At 34.7% G+C, this 25,852-nt stretch overlaps 1 protein-coding gene across 4 annotated transcripts in view; it reads left to right on the plus strand.

The window, feature by feature from the left end:
• Positions 1-678: 678 nt before the first annotated feature.
• Positions 679-25,852, plus strand: part of LOC103713398 (SNARE-interacting protein KEULE) — a 56,627-nt gene continuing 31,453 nt past the window's right edge. Inside the window, exons 1-13 of one of the 4 annotated variants that reach the window (XM_008800311.5) lie at positions 679-1,083; positions 6,931-6,989; positions 15,055-15,136; positions 15,624-15,702; positions 17,591-17,641; positions 17,751-17,847; positions 18,018-18,050; positions 18,252-18,380; positions 19,708-19,902; positions 20,002-20,085; positions 20,178-20,285; positions 20,402-20,478; positions 25,237-25,333. In XM_008800311.5, coding sequence (XP_008798533.1) covers positions 1,014-1,083; positions 6,931-6,989; positions 15,055-15,136; positions 15,624-15,702; positions 17,591-17,641; positions 17,751-17,847; positions 18,018-18,050; positions 18,252-18,380; positions 19,708-19,902; positions 20,002-20,085; positions 20,178-20,285; positions 20,402-20,478; positions 25,237-25,333 — 1,161 coding nt within the window. In that variant the 5' untranslated portion in view covers positions 679-1,013. The remainder of the gene's footprint in view (positions 1,084-6,930; positions 6,990-15,054; positions 15,137-15,623; positions 15,703-17,590; positions 17,642-17,750; positions 17,848-18,017; positions 18,051-18,251; positions 18,381-19,707; positions 19,903-20,001; positions 20,086-20,177; positions 20,286-20,401; positions 20,479-25,236; positions 25,334-25,852) is intronic. The other 3 variants (XM_008800312.5, XM_088717567.1, XM_088717568.1) reach the window with 3 other exon arrangements.

The raw sequence follows: 25,852 nt of genomic DNA on the forward strand, positions 1-25,852 counted from the left end.
ATCATTAGTAATAAAGTTGCTAGGTTATTAAATCATATTAAATAAAAACTTTTCATTAGTACTACTAAATTAATGCGAAAAATTAATAATATTATTAGCAACCAAATTTTCTTAATGTATGCTGGTATTAATGAAAAATACTTTTCATTAGTATTGTATCATGCACATATCTTGTATATTTTTATTAGATTATATTAATTTTTTGTTATTTCTATTGTACTTTTATAATCATGATCTTACTTGAAAATGAAATAATAACTACTAATAACTTTGCTGTACTATATTTAAATATATTTTAAATGCAATACTTTTCTATTCTTTATTATACATAAGTTAGCTCATGATCTTATTATTTTGCAAAAATATATTATTTTATTATACCGATAAATATATATGTGTGTGTATGTGTGTGTGTGTATATATATATATATGTACTATTAGAATTTTGTTTAGTGACAATATATGATAATATTAATATCAAAAATTTATGTTAGATAATAGTTAAACTCTTAATTTAACATATTTTATTATATTTCTGTAATCTATTTTACCATATCTATTTAATAATATTTTTTTTAAGAAAATAAAAAAAGGGAGAAGACTGGATCAGTGCCTGGGCACCTACCCACTCGCATTTGGCAAATTTCACGCAAAAATAGGGGTATTCTAGTCCTTTCGCCACCAGCGACCACAGTTACGTGGGACTGACGGCGGTGGCCATTTCCTTAAAAATTCATCACGCGACATCCGTTCTTCGCCCTCTTGCGGGTCAAGCCGAGGCAGCGGTTTCCAGTCCCTCGCCGGTCAACCACACCGCCTCGGATCGCGCCCCCAAGAAATATTCCGACCTTCCCCCTCCACCCACCGCCTCTTTATTCGTGACTCCCGAGGAAGGAAGCCCGAGATTCCACAAACCCCGCCTTCCCCCCGACCGCCGCATCGGTGGAGGTACCCCAAATCTAGCAGTCTCCGATCGAAGGATTGCGAGGAGTTCGACAAGAAGGAGACGAATCATGTCGATGTCGGACTCGGACTCCTCCCAAAGCGGAGATTACAAGACATTCCGCCAGATAACCCGAGACCGTAAGTCTTGATCTTTGCCGGAAAGATTATCCCGGTCTTCTTCCTTTCTTTCTTGGATCTTCTTGATTACCTGCTAATGCTTTATTTAGATTATGTTTCTTGATTTTGTTTTGGTTGAGGAAGGATTGCGATTAGTTATGAAACAGCTATGTCTATACAACAGTTCTTGGATGCACATATTTGGAAGCGTAGAGGTTGTAGCGGTTGTGCGATCTTGTCATAAGTCTAGATCAAGGATTCAAGTCCCGGCGGGACACCGGAACAGGGTACCATCTTGATCGGCATGTCTTGGACTCTTGGGACATTTCCGGTCCAAGTATCGGGGCAGGGTGGGACGGTGGACATCCCGTTCCATTGGAAAACTGGGACAGCCCCATCCTAGGGGATTTAAAATCTTGGTCTAGATGAATCTTGGAGGGTTGCTTTCCTACTACATAATTTAAATTTTGAAACCAACAGCGAAATCTTGCTTCTCGCCATTTCCTAATGCCCATTATCTTGGTTGATTATACTTTGATTTACAAAGTTGGTTATTTGTAGATGGGATTTGACTTGTTGGATAAATTTTGGAGTACAAGAATTATGCTATTTAAGGCTGTAGTTTTATGGGTGTATGCAACAAAGATTCAGGGAAGCTATAATGAGCAGAGCTACTAAGATTCTAGTTGACTGTTTAAGATGTGGAGGAGAAGACCTTGAAAAGCATGGATAGAGAGGTTATGAAAGTATTCAGTAATGATGTGGTCAGCAAGTAAGTGGCCTTTGGCTGGGTCATGGCAATCTTTGTGTTTGCATGCATCTAATGTTGATTACAGGGTACCAATGTTTATATACAGTTCAGACATATTCATCCACTTGCATGTATAGAACACAGAGGCCAAACATTCCTATAGGAATGTCCTTTTGCATAAATGTTTTTTAATCTGTTGACGACCGTGTAAACTGTAAGTTGTAAAAATAAAACCATACCCGATTATTTTGACTAACTAATTTGAACAGTCAGTTTAGCTTTTGTTAAGAGATTTGCATTTGTGCCATATAACATTAAAGAAACAAGGAGAAAATGTGTGGCACATTGGTAAAAGTAAGCTGATATTGTTTGGCACTTAATAAAATAATCAAGAATTGAAGTGTTGTCGCTTTTCCTATATGTCCTGTGAGAAGATGCTCTAAAGAACATGCCAAGTGGCTATCTTTTTGCTCCAGATGGTGTTAAGATGCTTGATATGTCCAAAATTATCAACATCACAAAAATACTAAAAATGGAATCATCCAAACTGGTGTTGCATGGAGGCAAAAGTGGGAATCAAATTCAAACATGCACCTAGGCGGTTGGCTTGGCATGAAGAGAAAAGAAGATAGAGGGGTACCTTAAAAATAATTTAACTAAAATATGTATGTTTAAATATTATATAAAGTAAATATTTTAAAAAATTAAACCTCCCAATTGGTTTAAGGAATATAGAAAATTCAATTTTGCAAAGTTAATTTGATACCTATATGTTGATCAATCTTTGAAAAAACGAAAGCTCATTTTAACATTACTATAGTGGGCCTGTTTAAACTCATTGTTGGAAGAGTCCACCTCTCTACCAATTTGTAGAAGTTGTAGCCAGTAAAATTTGGTAAATATCCTATTATCTAATGTAAATCTGCTTTGAATATTTATATGACATGGATTCCAGGAGCTGAATGTGAGTCTGTATGTAATATTTAGTCCAAGCATGTTGTTTGCAAGTCTAGTTTATTAACTCATGCTTTAAACTCTGCACTTTTCATATTAACTCATGCTTTAAACTTTGCACTTTTCGTACCTTGCCTCCCCCATCGCATCCTTGATGAATATTTGATCTTTGATGACTTGACATGTGACGTTGATGGGGCCGATGCAAGCAAGAGATGTTTTGTTGCCTAATTAGAGTAATGGCATAACTATAGATAATCACCTATTGCAACCTACCACATAGACCAAGTTTAAAATAAGCATTAGTTCTCTTACATGCTAAGGAACTTAATGACAATGTCGACTTTTATGAAGGATACGTGTGGAAAATAATAAGACTTGAATACTTAAGGTGCTTGAAGGACTGTGATACAGAGGCTTGTTGCATTGAAATTAGCCTGACTCCTTTTTCCCAGTTGCATTATTTTCTTAACAAACAACATTGATGTTACATGTCATGTTTTGTGGGTGGTTTCATGATCATGTTCTTTATGTACTAGAATCTTAGTTTCTAGTTGCTTACTTGATCGGTAAAAGTCTGAATCTGACCATGTGTATTCATCTGGATTGCAATTCATGAAAATGACATAAAATAAGCTAATGCATATGTTAGCTTTTAACCTCATAATAGATCAACCTTGCTGACACAGGATGGCTTTTATCTGCATCCTAAGTGCTTTCTAGTTAAGAATGATGTACTTAGATATTGTCCTTAAGAATGTGATCATTAGTCTCCTAATAACTATTTTGTACCCATCTAGAGCAGAAATTTCATATGCATCCTTAAGATTATAAATAGTAGGAAACGAAATACAAAATGTTGATAAGTTGGACAAGAGGATTTAAATGAAATATAATTGGAGAGAGGACAAGGAGTACAGGTATGTTGACCATTCCTTTGCCAAAGAAGCAGAACTATTAGCCATATGTGTCGCACAATGCGTATGAGGTTGATTCTGTTTCTTGGTTGATTTTTCTATTGTACGCTTAGTTTAATAGAAGAATAAAGGAATGGATTGACAGAATTTCCTGGCAAGTTGTTTTTCTTGCCACAAGAAATGATGTGTATATGAAGCAATTTAACATGAATACGAATATAAATTCATGTAGTTGAAACAAAAACACTTTCAGAACCTATGTATAAGATATGTTTGATGGAATAGCATCTGATTTGCCACTTCCTTGATGAATATGATGCATGACAATTAATGTAGTCAACAGTTTTGAAGCAGCAGATGGTAAATCAAGCCTTGGAGATAGTGTACTGAGGATGAAATGAATTAAAGCTTTGGACTTCATTAGATGAGTCAGAGCAGTGATTATAGTATACATTCTAACTCCCATAAACTGCTGCTTATATTAGTCAAGGACAAATCATCCACTACCTCAACATTATTTGGATGATTTTCTCTTCAATTCATTATGTTGCAAGGTATGACAACATGAGAGGTGTCATGAACATTATCTTGGAATTTATACAAACTGAGCTGATAATCCTTAGTGTGATGTCTCAAGGAACATAATTAGGTAGTCAAAGTCTAGAACACGAATTGCAAATGAAAGACAATCTTAAGGTGAAATGTTAATATCACAGGATAGATGATAAACAAATAGCAGAATTAAGATTTTCCATACTACTTCTGCTAACTTGAGATGTATAACCATCAAGCAGATTAACAAATGTAGAAAAAGAGACGTTTATGAAGATAGTATGCTTGGGTTATGATGATTTCATGTCCTTTAGACTGTGATTTCTCGAAACAATATGCTGGAACATGAACTATGAAATAGCAAGTAGCAACCGTTGATGTTTAAGGTGTACTGCTGAAAGAGGGATTAGGGGCTATTGAAGCTTAGAATAAGCTTCTTATGATAGTAAAATAAAAGCTGCTCTATGCTCGCATACTATAATTGGAAGAAGTGACACCATCTGTATTGATCCAGGGCCTCATCCAAAAAGGCTAGTTAGAAAGCTATTAATTTATGTCCTTGGTCCTACTTAAATACACAAGACCTCTCTAGCACACAGCCGATATGGGATCAAACACAAGCCTGCATGAGTCTTCACACACTCCTCCATTTTAAGCTATAGCATACTCATCATGGAAGAGTCCAATCAAAAACAAAAAAATAATAATCAACTTGTGGTCATCCCTGAAAGGGCCAATGCTATAATGTTCTCTAGTCAAACATGGGTTATTCTCTTTGCTCTGATACCATTTGTAATAACTCAGAACCTCGTCCAAAAGGACTAGCTAGAAAGTTATCAATTGGGATCTTTGGCATTGTTTAAATACACGAGACCTCCAACACAAAATTGACATGGAACTATACGCATGCTAGCTTTGGTCCTAACACCGCCCATCGTCTATAATGTTTGCATGGTATGCTCTAGTAGGCTTCCCATGTTGATCACACCAAATCTCAAAATTATGAAGTCAGGTATGACTTAACTTTCCCAATTTGTTGACATCCTCTTGCATCACAATGTCCACGTTGGCCATGTATATCTTTTCTTACATATTTCTTCTTGTGCAAATATTGGCCCCTGAAGTTATACATATTTGTGGCATAAAGAGGAGAATGAACTTGGGAGAATAATTACTGTTTGTTAAACTAAGCGTTTGAAAACATTTTAGCTTGGAATTTAACATTTGAGCTGACTAAATCTTCTCCACTCTAAACTTTTTTGTTTTTTCGAGCTTTAATATTATTCAGGAAAGGTCAATAAAAAAATTTCTAAGTTTTAAAACAGCACCATGAGAGAATTGTGATGTTTATTTCTGGCATAAAGAGCAGAATGAACTTGGTAGAATAATTACTGCTTGCTAAACTAGGTGTTTGAAAAGATTTAAGCTCAGAAGTTTAACATTTGAGATGACTAAAATCTTCTCCACTCTAAACTATTCGTTTGTATCTTTGGAGCTTTAATATTATTCAGGAAAGGTTGGTAAAAAAGTTTTTAAATTTTAAAACAGCACCATGAGAGAACTGTGTTGTTTAGATGGCAACACAATATTGATCGTGATCCACAACATTTAACATACCGAAAATCCTAAATGACATCTTTAGAAGTTTGTTGCTTGTTTGTCAAGTGGAACAAAATGGATAAAACTATTTTATAAACTAAATGAACTGATTTGATGTGTAATTTAGAAATATGCAAGCCACAGTTTCCCTATGTAGATCATGATTATTGTTAATGTGCCTACATTGTAATTTAGATCTTTAGATCTACTGGCATCATTATTCTCCTTCCACTTAATAAAAAAGAAATCTTTGATACATTTGTTTTTCCAGGAATTTTAAAATCACAGATCATGGTTATTGTGCGGATTCTCATTTTTCCTGACTCGTCATGTGTTTAACCGATAAAATTTGGGCTCAAATCTTCCTGATAGGATCTGCTGGTCTTATCTCTCTCTCTCCCTCCCCCTGTCGCGCACACACATGCGTATACACAAACACATATTCACTAGTCTTTTGTAGGATTCCTATTTTTTTCTTAAACTCATCACTTCCTTATTAACTTTTGTTTTTGATGTCTGCTTGTAAATTCTAATAGATTGGTAGCCCAATCTTTAAGCACTAACACATGGATCATCAAATATGTACATCGGTTTTTACAAATATTGACACATTAGTAGAAGACATAGCAAGCTAAATGATGCAAGTACTTGTGGCATTTGTTTACTTGACTATATATACTTTAGGTGCGGACAGAATAGTATTTCTACAATTAATTTCTATGATTTATAGAACTTTGTTTTGTAAATATGTTATTTTAGAAAATTATGGTAGTTGAGGTGATCTGGTTTGTGCGTGTGAAGGCACAAAATATCTAATATTCACTTTATTTGAGGTCTTGCTTTTCTTTTTTTTCTTGATCATGTGTAGTCAATTATAAAATTGAAAAAAGATGGAGCTAAAGCCAAGCAAAACAAAATAATGTCGATGGAACAATTTTGGAATGAAAAGCTTTCCATTTTGTGTTCTCTAGTACTTTTATTAATCTTTGTAAGCCATTTTACGGTCACTAATCATATTACTACTTTCCATGTATACTTATCATCTGTCCAATTTTTGCTTCTTGTATTTACATTTCCTTTTTTTGATGATGTTAGGTTTATTGTATGAGATGATTCGATCAACCAAAGTGAAGGACTCAAAATCAACGTGGAAGGTATTCTTTGGCATGGCATTTCCTTGCTGTATTTTGTTTGCTTATAAGTTTCTTATGTTGATTGCTGTTAGTATGAACTGAGGTCTGCAATCTTAGTATCGGGAACTATATTGGTATATTACTGGTTAGATATTGTACAGTCAGTATGGTACAGTATATACCTCATACTGAGATAGTTCCTGACCCCTCTTTTCTCACTTTTTATTACGATACCATCCGAAAACGATATGTATCCTGGTTTGGGCTGGTACTGTCTGGTACGGGGCAGTGCTGCTTGATTCAGATTGGTATGGATTGGTTCGACTCATATATCAAACCAAACCTTGGTACAATGCTAGTACCTTACTGGTTTGGTACGGTGGTATGTATAGGTATGGAAGACCTTAGTATAAACAATTACAGACAATAAACGTCTTTGACATGCTTTGTTATAGCATTGTCTAGACCATCCTACATAGCTATAGGCCTATAGGTGAATTGGAATGTCTTTTTGTTAAAGTTTCTTTTTGGTTCTTTGATAGGATTTTGTTAAAGTTTCTTTTTGGTTCTTTGATAGGATTTTGTTAAAGTTTCTTGACTGCTAAAATTGTGATGGAGCGTCGTACTTTATTTCCTCACTATGTGTAAGAAGAGAAATAAGTATTCTAATGAATTACTTAGTTTAAAGGGATTTTATATTCACTTTAGGTGCAGATCTACAACGGAAACATATAATGTAGGGAAAAGCTGTCTTCTTCTTTCTTTTTCTTTTTTTTTTTTTTTTTTTTGGAGAGGGTGCAAGCTGTCTTCATAGTGTCAAATAAGCAATTCTAGCTATAAATCACTTGTATAAGGTTGTTTTGACAATTGAACAGATTTTTGTTCCTTGAGAATATATATTTTTTAAATTTTTTTATACATGGATTTCTCAAGAGATTTTTATTGAATGGAGGACAGTATTGGTTGTGTAATATATGTGACTTCGGTATAGATGTATAGTACTCATTTCATTCTCAACTTGCATCAACATGTTTTTCTTTGCCTACGATTGCATTTTTTGCTGAGTCATGAGTTTAAAAGTTCAGTTTCTACTTTCTACTGTGAGACATTGATTGTGAAGTGAAGAAAATTCCATTATAATTTGAAGTACAACATTGTGACTAGTTGTTGTGCTATAGATATATAGAAAGGAGGAAGCAGGAGGGGGAATGCGAATGAGAGTTTGTAGCTAATGTTTTTGGTTTATTATATTGTTTCTAAGATCCTTGTGTCTAGATTTTACAGTAGTAACAACTGTAAGAAAAAACTTATGCACTGAGTGATTGTGTTAGCTTGTTGTAGCAATTGCAAAGCTCAAAAACAGTAAGAATCAAGAGTAGGGTGCGAGACTTTAATCAGATGCACCTCCATGGCGGTTGATTAATTCAACTATTGTGAGCATGGGGAGTAGTGAGGCTGATTTTCTAAACATATTTTCAAATTAATATTTAGTAGTATTCTTGTTGAAGAACTCTGCCTATGTTTTGTATATAGACGGTCCCAAGCTCGGATAAAGCGGGAGGGTTGCAATAGATTGATGGCCAGCATAAAATTAGAGCCACATCTTAATGGCATGAACTCGTTTAAGAAAATTGTTGGGACTTTTCCAACTAGCTATGTGCTGCATTGGACTTTGAGTGCAGAGAAAGTGAGAAAGTGCTAACTAGGGCATTCCCTGGAAGCAGCACACCATATAGATGCCTGGATGTAGTGAGAAGTATGTAAGATTTCTCATACTTTAATAGATGGGTGTGGTAAAGAAGTTAATCTAGGAAAGCATTTAGTAACTTGGAATATAGGGTTATTGACGGTTAAATTGATGGAACTAATAGATACAATGGCTAGAAGGAGAGTTAACATAGCTTACCCACAAAAGACTAAGTAGATAGGACAAAAAACAAAGAAAGTTGGTAAAATAGGTTATCAACTTTGGTATACTTGGAAAGATAGAGATAACAATGGAGTAGGAATTATATACAACATTAAGAAAGTAAGAGAGAGAATAATCTGGATAAAATTAGTATTATGAGAGGAGTCTATTAATGTTATTAGTACTTATGCTTATCAAGTAGGATTAGATTATGCTACAAAGCAATGCTTTTAGGAGGACATGGATGGACTAATTTAAGAGATTCCTAATGGAGAGAAGATATTAATGGAGGAGATCTGAATTGGCACACACGCAAATATAATATAGGTTTTGAAGGTTACGATTTCAGAGAGAAACAAGGATGGAAATGTTTTTTTTGGAGTTTGAGATGGCATATGACCTAATAGTCGCTAACACCTGCTTTAAAAAGAAGAAATCTTACTTGATAACTTCTAAAAGTGGGCATAGTACTAGTCAAATTAATTTTTTACTTACTAGAAAGATTGATCCAGTTTTGTGTAAAAAGTGTAACAAGTTAGAGTTTAATTACCCCACTTTGATTGGTGATTTTGGATGTGTGTATTAGGAAATGGAAGAGGACTAAAGAAAATAGGAACTCAAGGACTAGGTGTTGGAATTTGCTGGGAGAGAAACAATTGGCTTATAAGGATAGAATGTTGAAGGAAGGAAAATGTGTCTAGGTGAGAAAGTCAATACCATATAGGACTAAGAAAATTGTTGTAGGGGTATTAGAAGACTTTAAGGGGAAATGAACCATCTAGTAAGAAAACTTGGTAATGGAATGAGAAAGTTCAATTGTAGTTAAGGCTAAAGGAGAGTGCTATAGAATACCTAAATATAAGAATAAAGAAGCATATGAAAGCTATAAGGTGGCTAAGAAGAAAGTTAAGAAGGCAGGAAGAGAGGCTTTATGCAAACTGTATGAAGAGTTATTTCACAAGTTAGAAACTAAGGATGGGGAAAGATATCTATTAGATTGCAAGACCAAAATAAAGAAAAAACTAGGGATTTAGGCTAAATGCATCAAAGATGATAATCAAAAAATTTTGGTTAAGGATGACGAAATAAAAGAAAGATGGAGAAGTTATTTGGATAAACTATTTAATGAAAGTTATGTAAATTATTTAGGATGCTTTACTTATTCTATTGAGACTAGAAATGTTAAGTATACACATATAATTAGAGTATCTGAGATAAAGGAGTCTGTTGAAAAGATGAAAGTGGGAAAAACAGTTGGGCTTGATGGAATCCCTATTGAGGTTTCGAAGTGTTTAGGCGACATAGGAGTAACTTGCTTAACCAATTTATTTTACGAGAATTTGAAGATCAAGAAGATATTTGATGAATGGAGGAAGAGCACTATAGTACTGATTTATTAAGGATGCAAATGGGTTGGGTTGACCTGTGACCCAACTCGATCCGTTTTGGAGGACCCGTGGGGCCGGGCCGGATCCTAAAATTGGACCAGTTCCATTTTTCGGGTTGGGGTTGGGTTTACTGAATTCAGACCCGACCCGACATATTTGAAATTTGGATAATTTTGGATTTTTAATTTTACGATCCGACCAAAATATGTAACAATATTTAGGCCGGGGTGCAAACAAGTTCTGAAGCCATGGATGGGTTAACCCGAACTGGACCCGATCCGGACCTGAACCGAACTCGAATTTTTTGGATTGGGTTCGGGTTATACATGGGCCCGACCCAACCCGAATGACCCGTTGGATTAAAAATTGTAGCGATGGATCCAATCCGACTCGACCCGATCTTCAATTGGGTTGGATCCAGGTCTAAAATTAGAACCCGAATAAAGAACCGGGTTAGGTCGGGGTCACTCATGACCCAACCCAACCCGACCCATTTGCACACTTATGATTTATAAGGATTAAGATGATATTTAAAATTTGTTCTAACTCTCGTGGTTATGAGTCATGCTATGAAATTTTAGGATAGGGCGATTGAGCCAGTTTGAGGTGTGACACAAAAGTATTAGAGAACCATGTGGATTTTATGCTTGGAAGGTCGATTGTGGAAGCTTTTTATTTCCTTCAAAGGTTAATAGAGAAATATAGAGAAAAAAACAAGATCTTCATATGGCTTTATTGATTCAGAGAAAGCATATTATAGTCCTAGAGAAATCTTATGGTGGGTTAGAAATGAAAAGAGTTTTTTTTATATATATTAATATGATTAAACACATGTACAATAGAGCAATTACTAGTGTGAGAATTACTGATGGTAATACTAGGGAGTTTCTAATAGCAATAGGTTTACACGAAGGATCTACTATAAGTTCTTCCTTTTTGCATTATTTGTGGATAAGCTTATTAGGCATATTTATGATGATATTCCTTGGTGCATGCTATTCGCGGATGATATAGTCTTAGTAGATGAAATCGAGGTCGAGGTTGATCGCAAGTTAGAATTATGGAAGAGTGTATTAGAATTTAATTGTTTAAGGTTAAGTAGGACTAAGATGGACTACATGGAATGTAGTTTTAGTAAAATTAGAAATAGAGATAGAGGTGGAGTACAATTGAAGATTATGAAATATCTAAGAGGGATAATTGTCTGTATTTAGATTCGATTGTTTATAAGGAAGAGGAGACTGAACAGGATGTTATGCGTGGGATTGAAGTAAGATGGATAAAATGGAGAAGTGCAACTAGGATATTATGAATAGGACATCCATATGACCAGGTATGTTTTATGGTACAGAATGTTGAGCAATTAAAAAACAAAATGTGCACTAGATGAGTGTGTCTGAAATGAGAATGTTGAGGTGGATACATGATAATATAATAAAAGATAGAATAAGAAATGAAGCCAATTATAAAAAGGTAGAATTAGCACCAATTGAGAACAAATTAAGAGAAGGATGACTTAAATATTTTGTGAGATAAAACATAGGCCAAGGGATGCACCAATACAAAGGAGTGATTTGATACATGCAGAAGGAAAGAGAAGTAGAGGTAGATCGAAAATTTCATGGGATGAAGTAGTAAGGAAGGATTTGGCTCATACTCAGTTCATTCATTAACCATGCTAGCCTGTCTCGAGCTGAATTATTGGCTGATAATGAGCTGCTCATGACTAGCCTGTTTGTTTGACAGCCCTAGTTTAAAGGCTTGACACCTCAATGGCAATTGTTTTGACTATTGGACAAAGAGCAACTGGACTCTTTTGTTGTGTTGTTAAAAATCGCTTGTTGGTGATATCTTTGTTAAGCAGTTTGTTAAGGGCCTTCGGATTTTTTGTAGTCTAGTAATTAATTGGTGAGTAAGGGTCCTTCATGAGTCTAGTGATAATGCTTTAAGACGAATTCGTTACAGAATCACATCTTAGTGCAGGTCTTTTTCCTTTGATCTCCTTTTACTTCCATAATGTTGATGTGTTCCTTTAAATTGGTTTATGTACAGCTGTTTGTACTTCCCTTTCGACTATCAAGAGTTCTCTAGCAGATTATAAGATTCTTTATGATGATAAAGAATATCTCTTCCCCTCTCCCCCCCCCTCCCCCCAAATTATATTGCTTTGTTCGTCTATACTTGCTTAGGGGTAGCAATTCTGAAGGTAATCTTGGTGGTCTAGATTTCATTACATGGTACCTTGATTTTATTAAAGGGCATTTTAGAAAGATCTACTGATCTTGCCCAGGGTTAATTAGGGGATTATAGTTGGATTTGATTTTAGATCTTTAGATTTTTGTATGCTTTTGTTTTTCATATTTGAGTTTTACCGGGGGTTTGCGTAAAGCTGGGTGTCTATTTGTTGTTATTATCTATTTAGAGAGCTTCTCTTTGTTTCTCTAAGTAGTTTGGTCCAATGGTTAAGGTTAGAAATCAATTAACTTTTTGCCCTTCCTTTAGTTTGGTCTATTATCTCGGTTTTGGGGCCAAGTTAGCTTGAAAGCACTGCTTAATTTTTAGGAAGGAATCAAATGCCAAGAAGCTCTAGGGGAGTCTGAGATCTAATCCTTTTTTTTAATAGGATGTTTGACATCTAATATCCACCAACTTAGATAAGGCTTGCAACATCTCTCTTAGGTGTAGCAGCATAAGGAAAAAAGGGAAAGAAAGGAGAAGATAAAAGGAGAAAAGAAAGGAAAAAAGAAAAAAAAGAAGAGAAAAGCAGAACAAAAGACCCAAAGAGAAGAGAATAGGGGTCAACATGACCAATCATTCTCTTCTTATGGTGGCATGGCTTCCAGACTTTCTTTCTAAGATTTTATCCATTAGATCTAAATGAATTTTTAGGGTGGGTGATTAAATAGTGTATAGCCAGTCTTGGGCCAAGTTGAAAAAACACTCTTAATTTTTTTTTCTCTCTAGTGCCATTTGTCCTCTCTTTTGCTATTATTTGATTAAGATCATCTGGGATTTAAGGATATGATTCTGCAGTGCATTGGACATTCTTTCATGTTGATTTTCAGCAATAAAAACGAGCAAATTTCAGATTTAACACTCTGATTTGATCAGTGGCAAAGATGCTAGTTGCAGAGAATGAGTTTGAACCATCTCTTCACCGTGTGGCACCTTTATGAATCAATGAGTTGACAACAGTAGGGACCTTTAGCATATGGACCATGTTATTATGAACTTGGACAAATAGTTGCAAGACACCAGGGTTGAAGTATCATATGTGAGCTTGTACTTGTTAGGGCCGACACTGTATGCATGTCATAACAAAGCTTCTATGCTCTAGCAGAAAGATATGCGAGACTGTAAAATTATTATAACTGGCATTCTATGGTAGATTTTTCTTTTTTACGTAAACTAATTTTAATTGCTTTATGCTAATTTATATGTATGATATAATCAAACTGTAATCTTTAACTAATTAATAGATGTCTGGGTTTATAGCTTATGCTTCATATCTATGACAACTTAACATGTGCATTGCATAGTTTCAATTAATCTTTGAGACATGCTAGCATGATTTAACCACATTTACTGATGAACAACACAACAAACTCAAAATATACGAGAAAAAGAGAATATGTAATTCTTTGCATATTAAGAACACATGTGGATGTTGTATCTGTATGACAGGTTTTGGTAGTCCCACAGGAAGCTTATATATACTATGAGGTTCCTTGATCTCCTAACATCCATCCAATGTAAAAAGATAAATTTCTGTTTCTTAATGAGCATCAGTTTGCCTCCTTTTTTTTGATCCATGGTTGACCATCTTACAGCTTAGAATTTTCTTCCAGGATCGGGTTTGAGAAAGCAGCTCCAGTCTCTGGTTATCAAACATTCCAGATAATGACAGAGTCTAATGACGCAAAGTCGTTGTGTCCACTGCACATTAGTATACTGCATTTATGTTGTCCCCTTTACAAATAACACTGAATTGCTTTCACTGATATGGAGTGATGAGACCCTCACCTTCCATAGAATTATATATTAAGTTTTATATATATGCACAATTTTTTGCCTGTCGTATAAATAACATCAGTGAATGCTCAAGTATTCCATGAATCTGTAAAGTATTGCTGCTAAGTTACCTCATAGTGCTAAATTAGAAGGCAGTGCCTTTAGTGCTTGTCTATGCTAAAGAGCTATTTAAATTTTTCTTTGGAAAAAAGGTATCATGAACATCCAAAAGTTACTCATGATATGTTTATTTTTTCCCTGATATACAATAATGTTTGTTTGATCCTCCAAGAATACTTTCTAAAAATTCATGTTGATGTAATAAGAAACTTTACTAGATGATAAAATACAATTTATACAGAGATAGAAATACACAAGTAATTAATAATAAGAAATAATCGGGTAACAGAGCACAGTGAAATGTAAGATGTTACTAACGTAAGGTGTTAGGGTACCAACAAGAAAGAAAAGGGTTATAACCTGGCTAGCTGACATATCTAATACTCCAAAACACCTCTTCTATTTTTTGATTGGACTGCTAAGGGTCCTAAAAGCTTCTTGGACACCTGCTCAGCAGCTGGTTTGCCTATATGACCTGCTAAAGAAGTTAGTTACTAAGCAAGGAAGTTATGTGACTACCTAAGTAGTCGAAGTGGCTGCCATTCAGTTTTTCAAACAAACTTATAATGTTCCTTTCTTGTTGCTTTTTGTCCTTGTGAATCTTTGTGACAACATGGATTTTGTAAAAAAATCTATTAATTATATATATATTTTTTAGGTTCTCATCATGGACAAAGTTACTGTCAAGATAATGTCATATTCTTGCAAGATGGTGGACATCACAGAGGAAGGGGTTTCATGTAAGCTGACGATACCTAGTTCTTGAAAATTGTAACTTTTCACTTATATTTCTTTTTGATGTTCTAGATCAAGGCAGTTGACCCCAATTTGTTTGGATATATTCATCTCTGTATTATTTATGTTTTAGCTAACAGCAATTTTTTTCCATGCTTGCTGGTTATCTTGTAGAAAGGGCACAACTAATAAGAATGCCTCAGGTCTTCTTCTTTTTTTTTTTCTGCTTTCGGCTTATACATCTTTATTTCTAATGCATTATGTCTCATCGAAGTAATTTTGACACATAACTACTTCATGCTCCAGAACTCTTAGTGCCTTACCTTCACCTTCAACTGAGCTGTTTTTCTCAAACGTCTCGTAGTGACCCCTAGATTTCCTTCTATTTGTTTATAAAATGGAGTTTCCGACTTCAGTTTTGTTTTTTCTTGAATTATGACATTTAGTCTGACCATATGGTGCTTATATTGCTACAAAAAAATTTCCTTGCAGTGGTGGAAGACCTATACAAAAGACGACAACCCTTGCCCACGATGGATGCCATATATTTTATTCAGCCAACAAAAGAGAAGTAAATTTTTTATTTTTTGGATGGTGGATTTGATTTGTTTTGTTTGGTAATCCTGCCCTGGCTTTTGCTACATAAGGTTAATTTGAGCTTACTAGGAGATCTGAATTCATTTGCTTTCTCTAATGAGTTCCTCTAATGCATGACCTGGGCCCTTGCATTTACTTCCAGAGTGTACTTAATTTAACTAAAATTTGCATCTTCAGTAGTCATTGCATCTAGAACTATTAATTTTGGAAATAGATTATAAAGTTTTCAGCAAATTTTAGTTTCCATGAAAATGATATGTATATGATGTGTGATTGCATAGGACCCAGGCTGCCCCTGTTTGCAGATGGGTTGCATAGATGGTGCCTGGGCAGGCTGCAGAAGCCTTGGAGGCCGCATATGCGGCTTCATTTGTGTGTTGGGCAAAGCAGGTTGTTTGAAGGTTAGGTCAATTGTAAGTCAGACCTTGCATTGCTTTAGGGAGTTAAGGGTGGATAACCTTAAACATATAGGCACTGTGCTCTCTCTCTCTCTCTCTCTCTCTCTTTCTCTCTCTCTCTCTCTCTCGCTTCATTTAAATAATTCTTGGTGTTGAGAGTACGGCTTTGATGTTTAGATAAAATCTTTCATAAACAGCAGTATGTAATCTTCATCAGATATTTAGCCTTTGATGCTTTAAAGGGACTGGTAAAATACCATCAGACTCAATGAATGATTGAACTCAACTACATTAATTCAGTTCTGCTGTTTTCAGACCTTTATCTAGGTGTGGAGGAAGATATTGGGTTGCTGTACTTTTATACCACCATAGATATTAATGTGTCCATTGATTTCAAATTTATATTTGTGGTACAGAACAACATTACAAAACCAGCATTGCTGTTTATTTAACTTTTGGATGTATATGTGTGACTATATTATGACCTTAAAATATGCTGCATTTCACCTGGTTGATTGGTTTTTTGTAATGACATGGATTTGACATTGGTGATTGTAATTACAAAAACTAATACCGTCACCAATTTCTATTTAGGCAGCAATCTATTTGGTTAAGAAATTTACATGAATAATGCTGGTTTTGTTTGCCTTTGTATTATAACTTCTTGGATTCAAATAATGGGCTACTAACTTTATATGCTTGATGCATATTAGTTAAAAGTAGGAAATTTAAAATGTCAAATAAATTATAGAAAATGGACTTTCACATGATTTACTATGTAAAACAGGATCAAGTTGGAACTTATGATCCAAGATATTGTATGATCTTCCTAGTTGATTCCGATCCAAGGATGAGATCGTGATTGTTTAGGAGCATTTTAATCTGGATTGTCTGATATTGATCTTGAATTGTAAGATTTTAACAATAATGCTAGCTTATGAAGTTATCTGACCTTGGTGATTTCAATATTCAGCTGTCACAAAAATGAAAAGGCCTTGATCCTTCCTCAGGAAAACCAAGAAGAAAAATGGAAAAGAAAACTTTTCTTGTCAATACGAAAAACCTTTTAAATTATCCATTTGTGCCTGACTTTTCATTATTCCCAAACATGCACCACCAATTTGTATTGAATAATGGCAGAAAACTGTTAGAGACGTATATTAATCCCAGGAAAATTTAATGAAACATGCATATTTTGTTTGTATATCATCATTGCTCAGTAGTTGGCCTCTTTCCTTAGGTAGTATATTCTTAGGTAGATTAAAAAAAAAAATCTACAGGAATGCTGTACTGTCCCACATTATAATTTACCTTTTTGCACATGATCCATGCTGCTATAAATGCTCATGGTGATGTTGTATATGGTCCTCTAAACATATGCAAATGCAAATGCATGTTTTTGCTTCTAATGATATAGTTATGTATTTGTAACATTTGTCACCATATTTTGTTGCTCCTTTGCAGTGTTGTCATATTCCTCTCGGACATGTCAGGAAGATCTCCTTTGTACAGAAAGTATGTATGCAATTCAGGGGTCGTTTGAGCTAGTGGGTAGTTATATTTGGTAGCCTTCAGCTTGGGTTTCTCAAATTTGCATATCCATAATTTAATATTTTTTTTTCAGGGCCTATGTATTTTTCAGCTCACCTGTACAAAGGGAACTAGTGGGTCAGATTAAGAAGGACACCAGTGTCTTACCACGCATAGCTGCATTGAGCGAGGTAAGTTATTTACTTTTATCATTTTTCTTGCACTATCAAATTCATTTTACATTAGTGAGTAGATTTGTAGTGTCTAAATAACTTCATTGTGTTGATGGACCTATGTAGCTTTTTTTCATTTGAAAGTTATATCTATTTCATAGTCTTCTTCATTCCTTAAATGTTTGCAGATGAATTTGGAATACTTTGCCATTGATAGTCAGGTAACAATCATTAACTTTTCTTTCTTGTCACTTTGCATTCTATCATGATTTCTTGTATATCTATGTTGTAACGTGATTTATTTGAAATGGCTCATCATGCATGGATGCACTCAATTTGTCCTTTTTGTTCCGGATTTAAATGGTGACAATTTGAAGAACATGTGCATCTAATTTTACATTATCATGACTTATGCCTGATAGGGCTTTGTGACTGACCATGAGAGGGCTTTGGAGGAATTATTTGGGGAAAATGTGGAAGGTTCTCACAAGTATAATGCCTGTTTGAATACAATGGCCACTCGTATTGCTACAACATTTGCTTCATTGAAGGTATGTATGTAAGACCACCTTTTTTTTTTAAAGAGATGTCTCCATAACACTTCGTAGTATTTATTTTAATGTTTTGAGAGATGCTCCTTTCTTTTGAAAAAAATATGTTCTGCTTACAGATGTATAAATATTTTTTTCAAACTTCCATGGTAGGATTTCAGGAAATTATAATGTATAACAATGAGTTGAATTAAAAGATAATTTTAATTTCACTAGAGACCAGATCATATCAAAGATATGATAGCTTTGAACATCCATGAGACTTTCTGAAGTCTCTCTCTCTCTCTCTCTCTCTCTCTCTCGTCTCTCTTCTCTCTCTCTCAAAACAATTAGGTGGAGAAAATGCAGATGTCTGAGCAATGAGTTCCTACGGTTCACCCATTCTGGTACTCCCCTTTCTAGATCCATTAGATTAAGGTGTTTTGTATTGACCCATACTGCTCATACCATATTGTAACGGTAGGGTATCAGTACAGTATCGAGGTTCGGTTCACTATATGAGCCAAACTAGTCCATACCAAACCAAGCAAAACTGTCCTGTATGGCTTGGTACCCAACCCATATTGCCTATTTTCGGGCAACACCATGGCTAGGAGTAAGAAAAAGTGTTGAAAGCCTATCTTGGTGTGGGGTACATATTGCACTGCACCGACTGGTAATGTAGCGGTATGGTCTTGATACTGATTTGCGAACCTTGGAAACTGGAAAGTATGGGTTTAGTCTTATGAGTTATGATGATGCAAAATATGTCTTGTTTGTCACTTGGCACACTTTCATCATTTTGTCTATAATTTCATATAATTTTCGCTGTTTTTCTATTGGTGTGCATGTCTTCTTCCTTGTTTGTATATAGTTGGCAAGAATTTTCTCTTTATAGTCTCCCTTATAGTCAGTTTCTAAGTGATTTGTTTATTATAGATAATGAGGTAAGACAGTAGCAACTCTTATCCCAGCTATGTGTTGTTAGTTTTATATGTTTTCCATATACTTTTATAAAGTTAGCATTTTGCAGCTTTTGAAATTGAGAGTAATCACTTATTGTGGTGGTATTTAACTGAACATAGACATTTTATCTTAATAATTGCAGTATAGAGTGGTAATATTGTTATACCAAAACTGTATAACCTGATAAGAGAGTCCTTTCGAATAGTTCTGTTTTCTTTTGTTGTTTGTGTTTTATACCACCGTCTTTGAGTTTGGAGACTCTAGATATTGCTGTCTAAGGCCCGTTTTTTCCTCTATTTATTTTAAATAGAACTCAGGAGTTCGACTTTCTGTGAGAGTGTTTTCTTTGCTATCGTTTGTGATATCCTTTACCTGTTCTTAGGAATTTCCTTATGTGCGGTACCGTGCTGCCAAATCATCATTAGATGTTTCTACTGTGACAACACTTCGTGATTTAGTCCCAACAAAGCTTGCTGCTGCAGTTTGGAACTATCTTGCCAAATACAAATCTACAATTCCTGGTTTTCCCCAGAGGGAGACATGCGAGTTACTCATTGTCGATCGAACAATAGACCAGGTATAATTTACAGTCTCGCATAATCTTTGAGCTATCTGGGTTCTTTGAGAGGCCAGTGGGTTGTGGCTTTATTTTGGTCTACCTTTTCCTGTCTCATAGATTGCTCCTATTATCCATGAGTGGACCTATGATGCCATGTGCCATGATTTGCTAAATATGGATGGTAACAAATACATATATGAGGTGAGCCTATTCATTTATAATTTTTAAAGTAGTTTCTATCTGGTGTCCTCTTGTAGCATATGGTTATTAGGTTCTTTCTTCAAGATATTTAGGTGAAAGTTGAAACCAAAGATGGAAAACAAAAAACTGAAAAGAAGGAGGTTCTTTTAGAAGATCATGATCCAATCTGGCTTGAACTTCGGCATGCACATATAGCAGATGTAAGTTTGTCAATTTATTTATTATTTATTTTTGCTTAGATAGATTTAAGTTATGAATGCTCCTCTGTTTAATTAATTGACCTGAATTCTACTTGGTCAATCAATTGGCATTGCAGGCTAGTGAAAGGTTACATGAGAAGATGACTAATTTCATAATGAAGAATAAGGCAGCGCAGATTCACCAGAGCTCAAGGTGATTGTTGAATAGATAATGCCTGTAGCTTAATCTGTTCATACGTCTCTGGTTTGCTCACATCCATCATTATAATGTGGATAATTAATAAAAATTAATATTTATATCTTTATTTGGAGAATTTTATAAGCTTTGCTATCAGGTAAAAATGTTGCCTTTGTCATATGAACTGTGATGATTCCTCTGTGATCGTTTAATTTTTTACAATTTACTTGATACTATCTAAAATAATGATGATATTGTCTTCAAATTTCTAGTCATAGTAGTGCTGGTTGTTTTTTTTTTTTTTTTTGATTTTGTTGTTTGTCATTACTTGCATTATTTTTTCAATCAGTTATAACAATATTCTCTCTGAATTGGTACTATAACTTACAAGGGTTTAGCCACTACAAATGGGCGGATAAGTATTTATGGATAATTGGTTCTGTTGAGGATTTGTCTGTGTTTGTGAAATCTGAGAATTGTACCAGTTATAGCCTGGCTGTAAGAGGTCATTAGGTGCTTTAAATGTTCTTCAACAAATAGCACCTAGAAGTTAATCTGCCACTTTCTTCTTTTGTCTGTCCTGGGTTGTTAGTATCTTCATAGTAATCTTCCTTGTGGTAAGTGCATGCCAAATCAAATAAACTGCAATCTAACGATAGCTTTCCTGCCCCTGATTTAATCCCAAATGCTGTTACCTGTCATTGCTCTCCATTTGAAATAAATATAATTTTCTGGTTCAGAATGCAGTACATTCATTAAACTTCCTCCACAAGGGCATACTTTGGCCGAGTACATAGGATTGACAAATTTGATGTACAAGTAGTTTTCCTTGTTCATTTGATTCCCAAAAGACATAAATGATGGCCTAGCTGATTGTGTGCTGCCATTGGAAGCCATCAAACCAAGAATATGCTACTTCCATTTTCTTCGACATGACATATTACTTCAATTATTTGAATCTTGTTAAGGAGTAATTTGTTAACTGTCAAGTCCAATTTAGAAGGTTGCACATAGTGCCTTTCTATATGTAAGTGCCATTATTTTGTGCCCGCAAAGACTAGCCAAAGCAACAATGGAACACACGGGTTCGATAAGTCATGGATGTGGCATTGCTAACCTAATTCATTATTGGCCTTGAGCTGTTATGCTATGCTTTAGACCCAGTGATGGTACATGTTGATGTTGACACAATCATGGTTGGGCATGTGATGACTTTATATGATTTTTTCTTTTTTGAAGTTTTGCAAGGATATTTTTAGGCAGTATTTAGAATGTTGAAAAAGGGGAGCCATTTAAGTCATTGTTGCTCAGAATTATGTTTCCTTAGGTCAATGACTTACTAGTGGCATTTTGGGTAATTTATGTTGTCTTATTAAGGATTGAAGAGAGGCACATGAATTATAGGTGGTACACGATGAATTTTGATTAAAAAGGCCATCCAAAGAACAAGTTCCTCCCTCATGTGTATTGGTGCATTCTGCCCATACTGGGCATACAATATCGTACTGGTACTAAACCGAGCCTCAGCATGACTCGGCATGGAGGCATATTGAGTCTCAGTATGCCAAACCTACTCCTATATTGAGTGTACTGACACTGCACCAGCATCGTACTGGTATAGGGTCTGGTATCGAGATAGTGAACTTTGCTCTTCCCACTTCTCATTCTTTAATTCTTCACCTTTCTCTCTTCTTTCACTTAAGCTACTGTTTCATTCAGCTCTGAAAACATATCTCCCATCTTCTCTAGTATTCTTTTTTTATCCTTTTCTTTCCTCTACATTTGTTCCTCTTTCCTCTTATCTATCATTCCAATTGCCCTTATCTCTTCTCTTCAAATCGTATATAGTTGCAGATTGCATAATACAGTGGAACTCTCTACAAACCCATCTTAGGAAATGTTAGCAGCCAATCATACCCTATGACATGCAAAACCTTCATAAACTTCCCCTTGCCCCCGTACGATTATGATTGTTGCATAAGGCTTTGTGTCTTCGTGAAAATCCAAGGTGCAAGTTTATGCTTGTTCCCGTACTACTTATCTTTGTTGATCAGAGTCTTCACTTAATGGTAGAAGTGGTGCTATCGGAGGGTCCCTAGTCTTGGCAGCATATTGACATTTGGAGACAACTAGATTGTTTGTTTCTCGTGCATTCATATGCAAATGATGGTTACAAAGAAAACCGTACAAACATTAGATCACAAGATGTGGACCAAATCTTACTTATGATTGTGCATGCATGTTCATTCCTGTGACTTTATGCTTTCTGAGTGTTAGGGATCATTCACTTGAAATTTGAATTTTGTTACAGAGTGTTTGACTTAAGGTTTTGATTTTTCAATTTGATAGTTGTAGTGGGTCTGTTGGGATTCTCCATATGTTGCTTCTAGACTACCAATAGTTTGACCCTCTTGAACCTACACGTTGTTTGAGACTTATCCAAAACTGACCAATATTTTTTCGGTTTGGGTTAGTTTCTAGGTAGTTTCAGCTGGTTTCAGAAGTTTCATCCAGCAATGACTGAAAGTGCTTTCTTTTATTTTTATTTTTATTTTTTGTTCAACAAGCAATAAATTACATTTAATTAACTTAATTAATATTTTTCAGTACTATTAGAAATGATTAAGACCCTGTTTGGGGGAGCTTTTGGAGGGCCAAAAAGCACTTTCTGCCCCTCCAAAAGTACTTTTAGATAAAAAATGGTGTTTGGTAAAATTTTTGGAAAGCTGTTTCAGCTTTTGCGGGAAGCTGAAAACAGCTTTTGGGGAGAAGCTCCAATTTGGAGCTTTCCGAAAATGCTGTTTTCAGCTTTGTCGGGAAGCTGTTTTTTGGACCAAAATACCCCCATTTAAATCACACTTTTTTCCCCAAAACTCTTATCCCGCCTCTTCCTTTCTCCCTTTCCCTCTCAATCTTCTTTCTTTCTCTCTATTTGTTAGAGAGATAAATGGTCATTAGAATGATGAAAAATTAATTTACACTAATAATTATAATAATTTATATATTTATTATTGTATTATACTATAAATATAATATAATATTATATTATATCATAATACATTGATATGTTATGTTAAATAATTTAATATTATATTAAATTATTATTCTATAATACATAATGTTATAGTACTATATTATAATAATATTATATTACATTACATTAATATTATACTATATCATATATTTATGTATTAATACATATTATATTTTATTATGTTCTATTATATAATACTGGTAATGTCCTTTATGGTCATTTTGTCACACAAAAGTACTTTCTCAGTTTGTTTACCAATCACATGTTAAAGTGCCACAGCACTTTAGAAATGTAGTTACCAAACAGCAAACAGCTTTTTATAAACGCTCTGCTTCAAACAGCTCTACTTCCAACAGCTCTACTTTCAAAAGCTCTACTACTAACAGTTCCCCCAAATAGGGCCTAAGTGAAACATACTTTGTTGTCAGCTTCCGATAATTTATCATAAATGACACATCCACTACAGATTTCAGATAAGTGACATGGAAATCTTTGATCTCAATTAGGAGGTTAGATTGGCAGAATGATATGAAAACTGTGAATCTGCTTGAGGGGTTAGCGTGGAAAATTTAGCACGACCGGCCAATATGCAAATATAAGGACTTAATGGACAGATTTCTCTCAAAATCTAATCCACTCCATAATATAGGGACGACGTTGTTCATTTTCATACCTTAGATTTAAGAATATTAAACATTGATCACTCATTAGACAATAAAATGATGTTAAATAACCTGCCTTGATTTCTTTTCTTATTTTCTTTTTTTTTAATTTTTTTTGACTTTTTTGATTGAAACTGCAAAATTTGGAGCAAAACTACCAAAAACTCTTCTCAGGAGACAAAAACTGAAATCAAATCTGAGATATAAAACCTTTTTGTTGAAGCATTTTGCAGAATTCTTCAGAATATTTGCCTCAGTGTATGATTAAGGGTCCGGAACATTTTAAAATATTTTTAAGTTGCAACACAAGTATCTGCACTTCGGAATGCTAGTTTTTCTTGTTCTTTAATACAAGAAACTTCCTCTGAAGTATTCATCATATTCTGTACAACATTTTGCTGCATATATTTTGGTGTATCTGGCCAGCAAGAAATCTATCCACTAGCCACATGCTTTGCTGTTATTCAGTGTACATATATATTCTAGAACTGCCAACACTTTTGAATTATCATGAGGAGTCTCAATTTGGTTATCAAATACACATTTGGTGGAATTTATGCTGTTGTGATTTTTATTGGATAACTTGTTATATTATTTTATTTTATAATCTTTATTTCTGTTTTTTGTGCATTTTTTATATTTTCTAATAGTATTTTTGTATAATTTTGTGGAAGATGCAATTTGTAGATCTGCCCGACAAGTAGAACGTTGCATTACTAAAATAAGATAAGCCAAACCATTATCCCGGTGGTACAACAATTCTTATTTGAAGTGGACCAGTCTGTACCCTTTTTTTTCTTCTGTTTAAGCATGCTTGGTCAAAAAAAAAAAGATTCCCTTATTCTTTTTATAGATGATCAGTTCTAATGCATTACAGTCTACATGATGTTTTCTTGGGATAATATCATAATACAGTATACGATCTGAATATTTAGTGTTAGTTTGTTCAAATAATATTTGTCCAGATGTAAATTAAAGTATTTGTTTGGTAATTAGTGAAAGCTGAAGTAGAGCTTTTGTATATCCATTAACCTAAAGTATGGCATGCTCCTTGTCTTCTTCATGTTTGTTATTTAGAGATCGTGGTGAGCTGTCAACTAGGGATTTGCAAAAAGTTGTTCAAGCTTTGCCAAATTATGGTGAACAAATGGACAAACTTTCTCTCCATGTAGAGGTCAGTTCTATTTCTTTATTTACTTAACTTTGTATCTCTTGGAGCATGTAAATTTTTCTTTTCCAATAAATTTAAATAGATTGCCTCTGAAACCTGTAGTAAATGGTTACTATGCATCAGGTACTATACCAAGCAATCTCTTCTTCATATTTTGCTTAGACTGTGCCCTATTTATCATTGGCTATTTCCTTTTAGCCCTTGGCTGTTTATTTTGAGGGTCAGCTCATGTATTTTAGTCCTTGTGATGTTGATGTAGCCCCAATGTATATTTATGTCTAACTGAACTGGTCGATACCCCTGTGTCGATACAGGTTATTATGGCATGCAATACAGGGTCATTACAGTACAAGACAGCTGAGATTTGAACCCTGGTCTGAGAGGGTCCTAAGGATTTTAAGAATCTAATACTGAAGGTTGTAAAGGATTCTAAGAGGGTGTAGTTGATGCATAAGCAAATATTGTGTTGTAGTGAGAAACTAAGAGGTTGTTTAGAAGAGTGGAAAGGGGATATTAGCAGGC

This window comes from Phoenix dactylifera, chromosome 3 (genome assembly GCF_051530095.1).
Source record: "Phoenix dactylifera cultivar Ajwa chromosome 3, Ajwa_hap1_PhDact_Kaust_v1.1, whole genome shotgun sequence".
NCBI classification, from domain to species: Eukaryota; Viridiplantae; Streptophyta; class Magnoliopsida; order Arecales; family Arecaceae; genus Phoenix; species Phoenix dactylifera.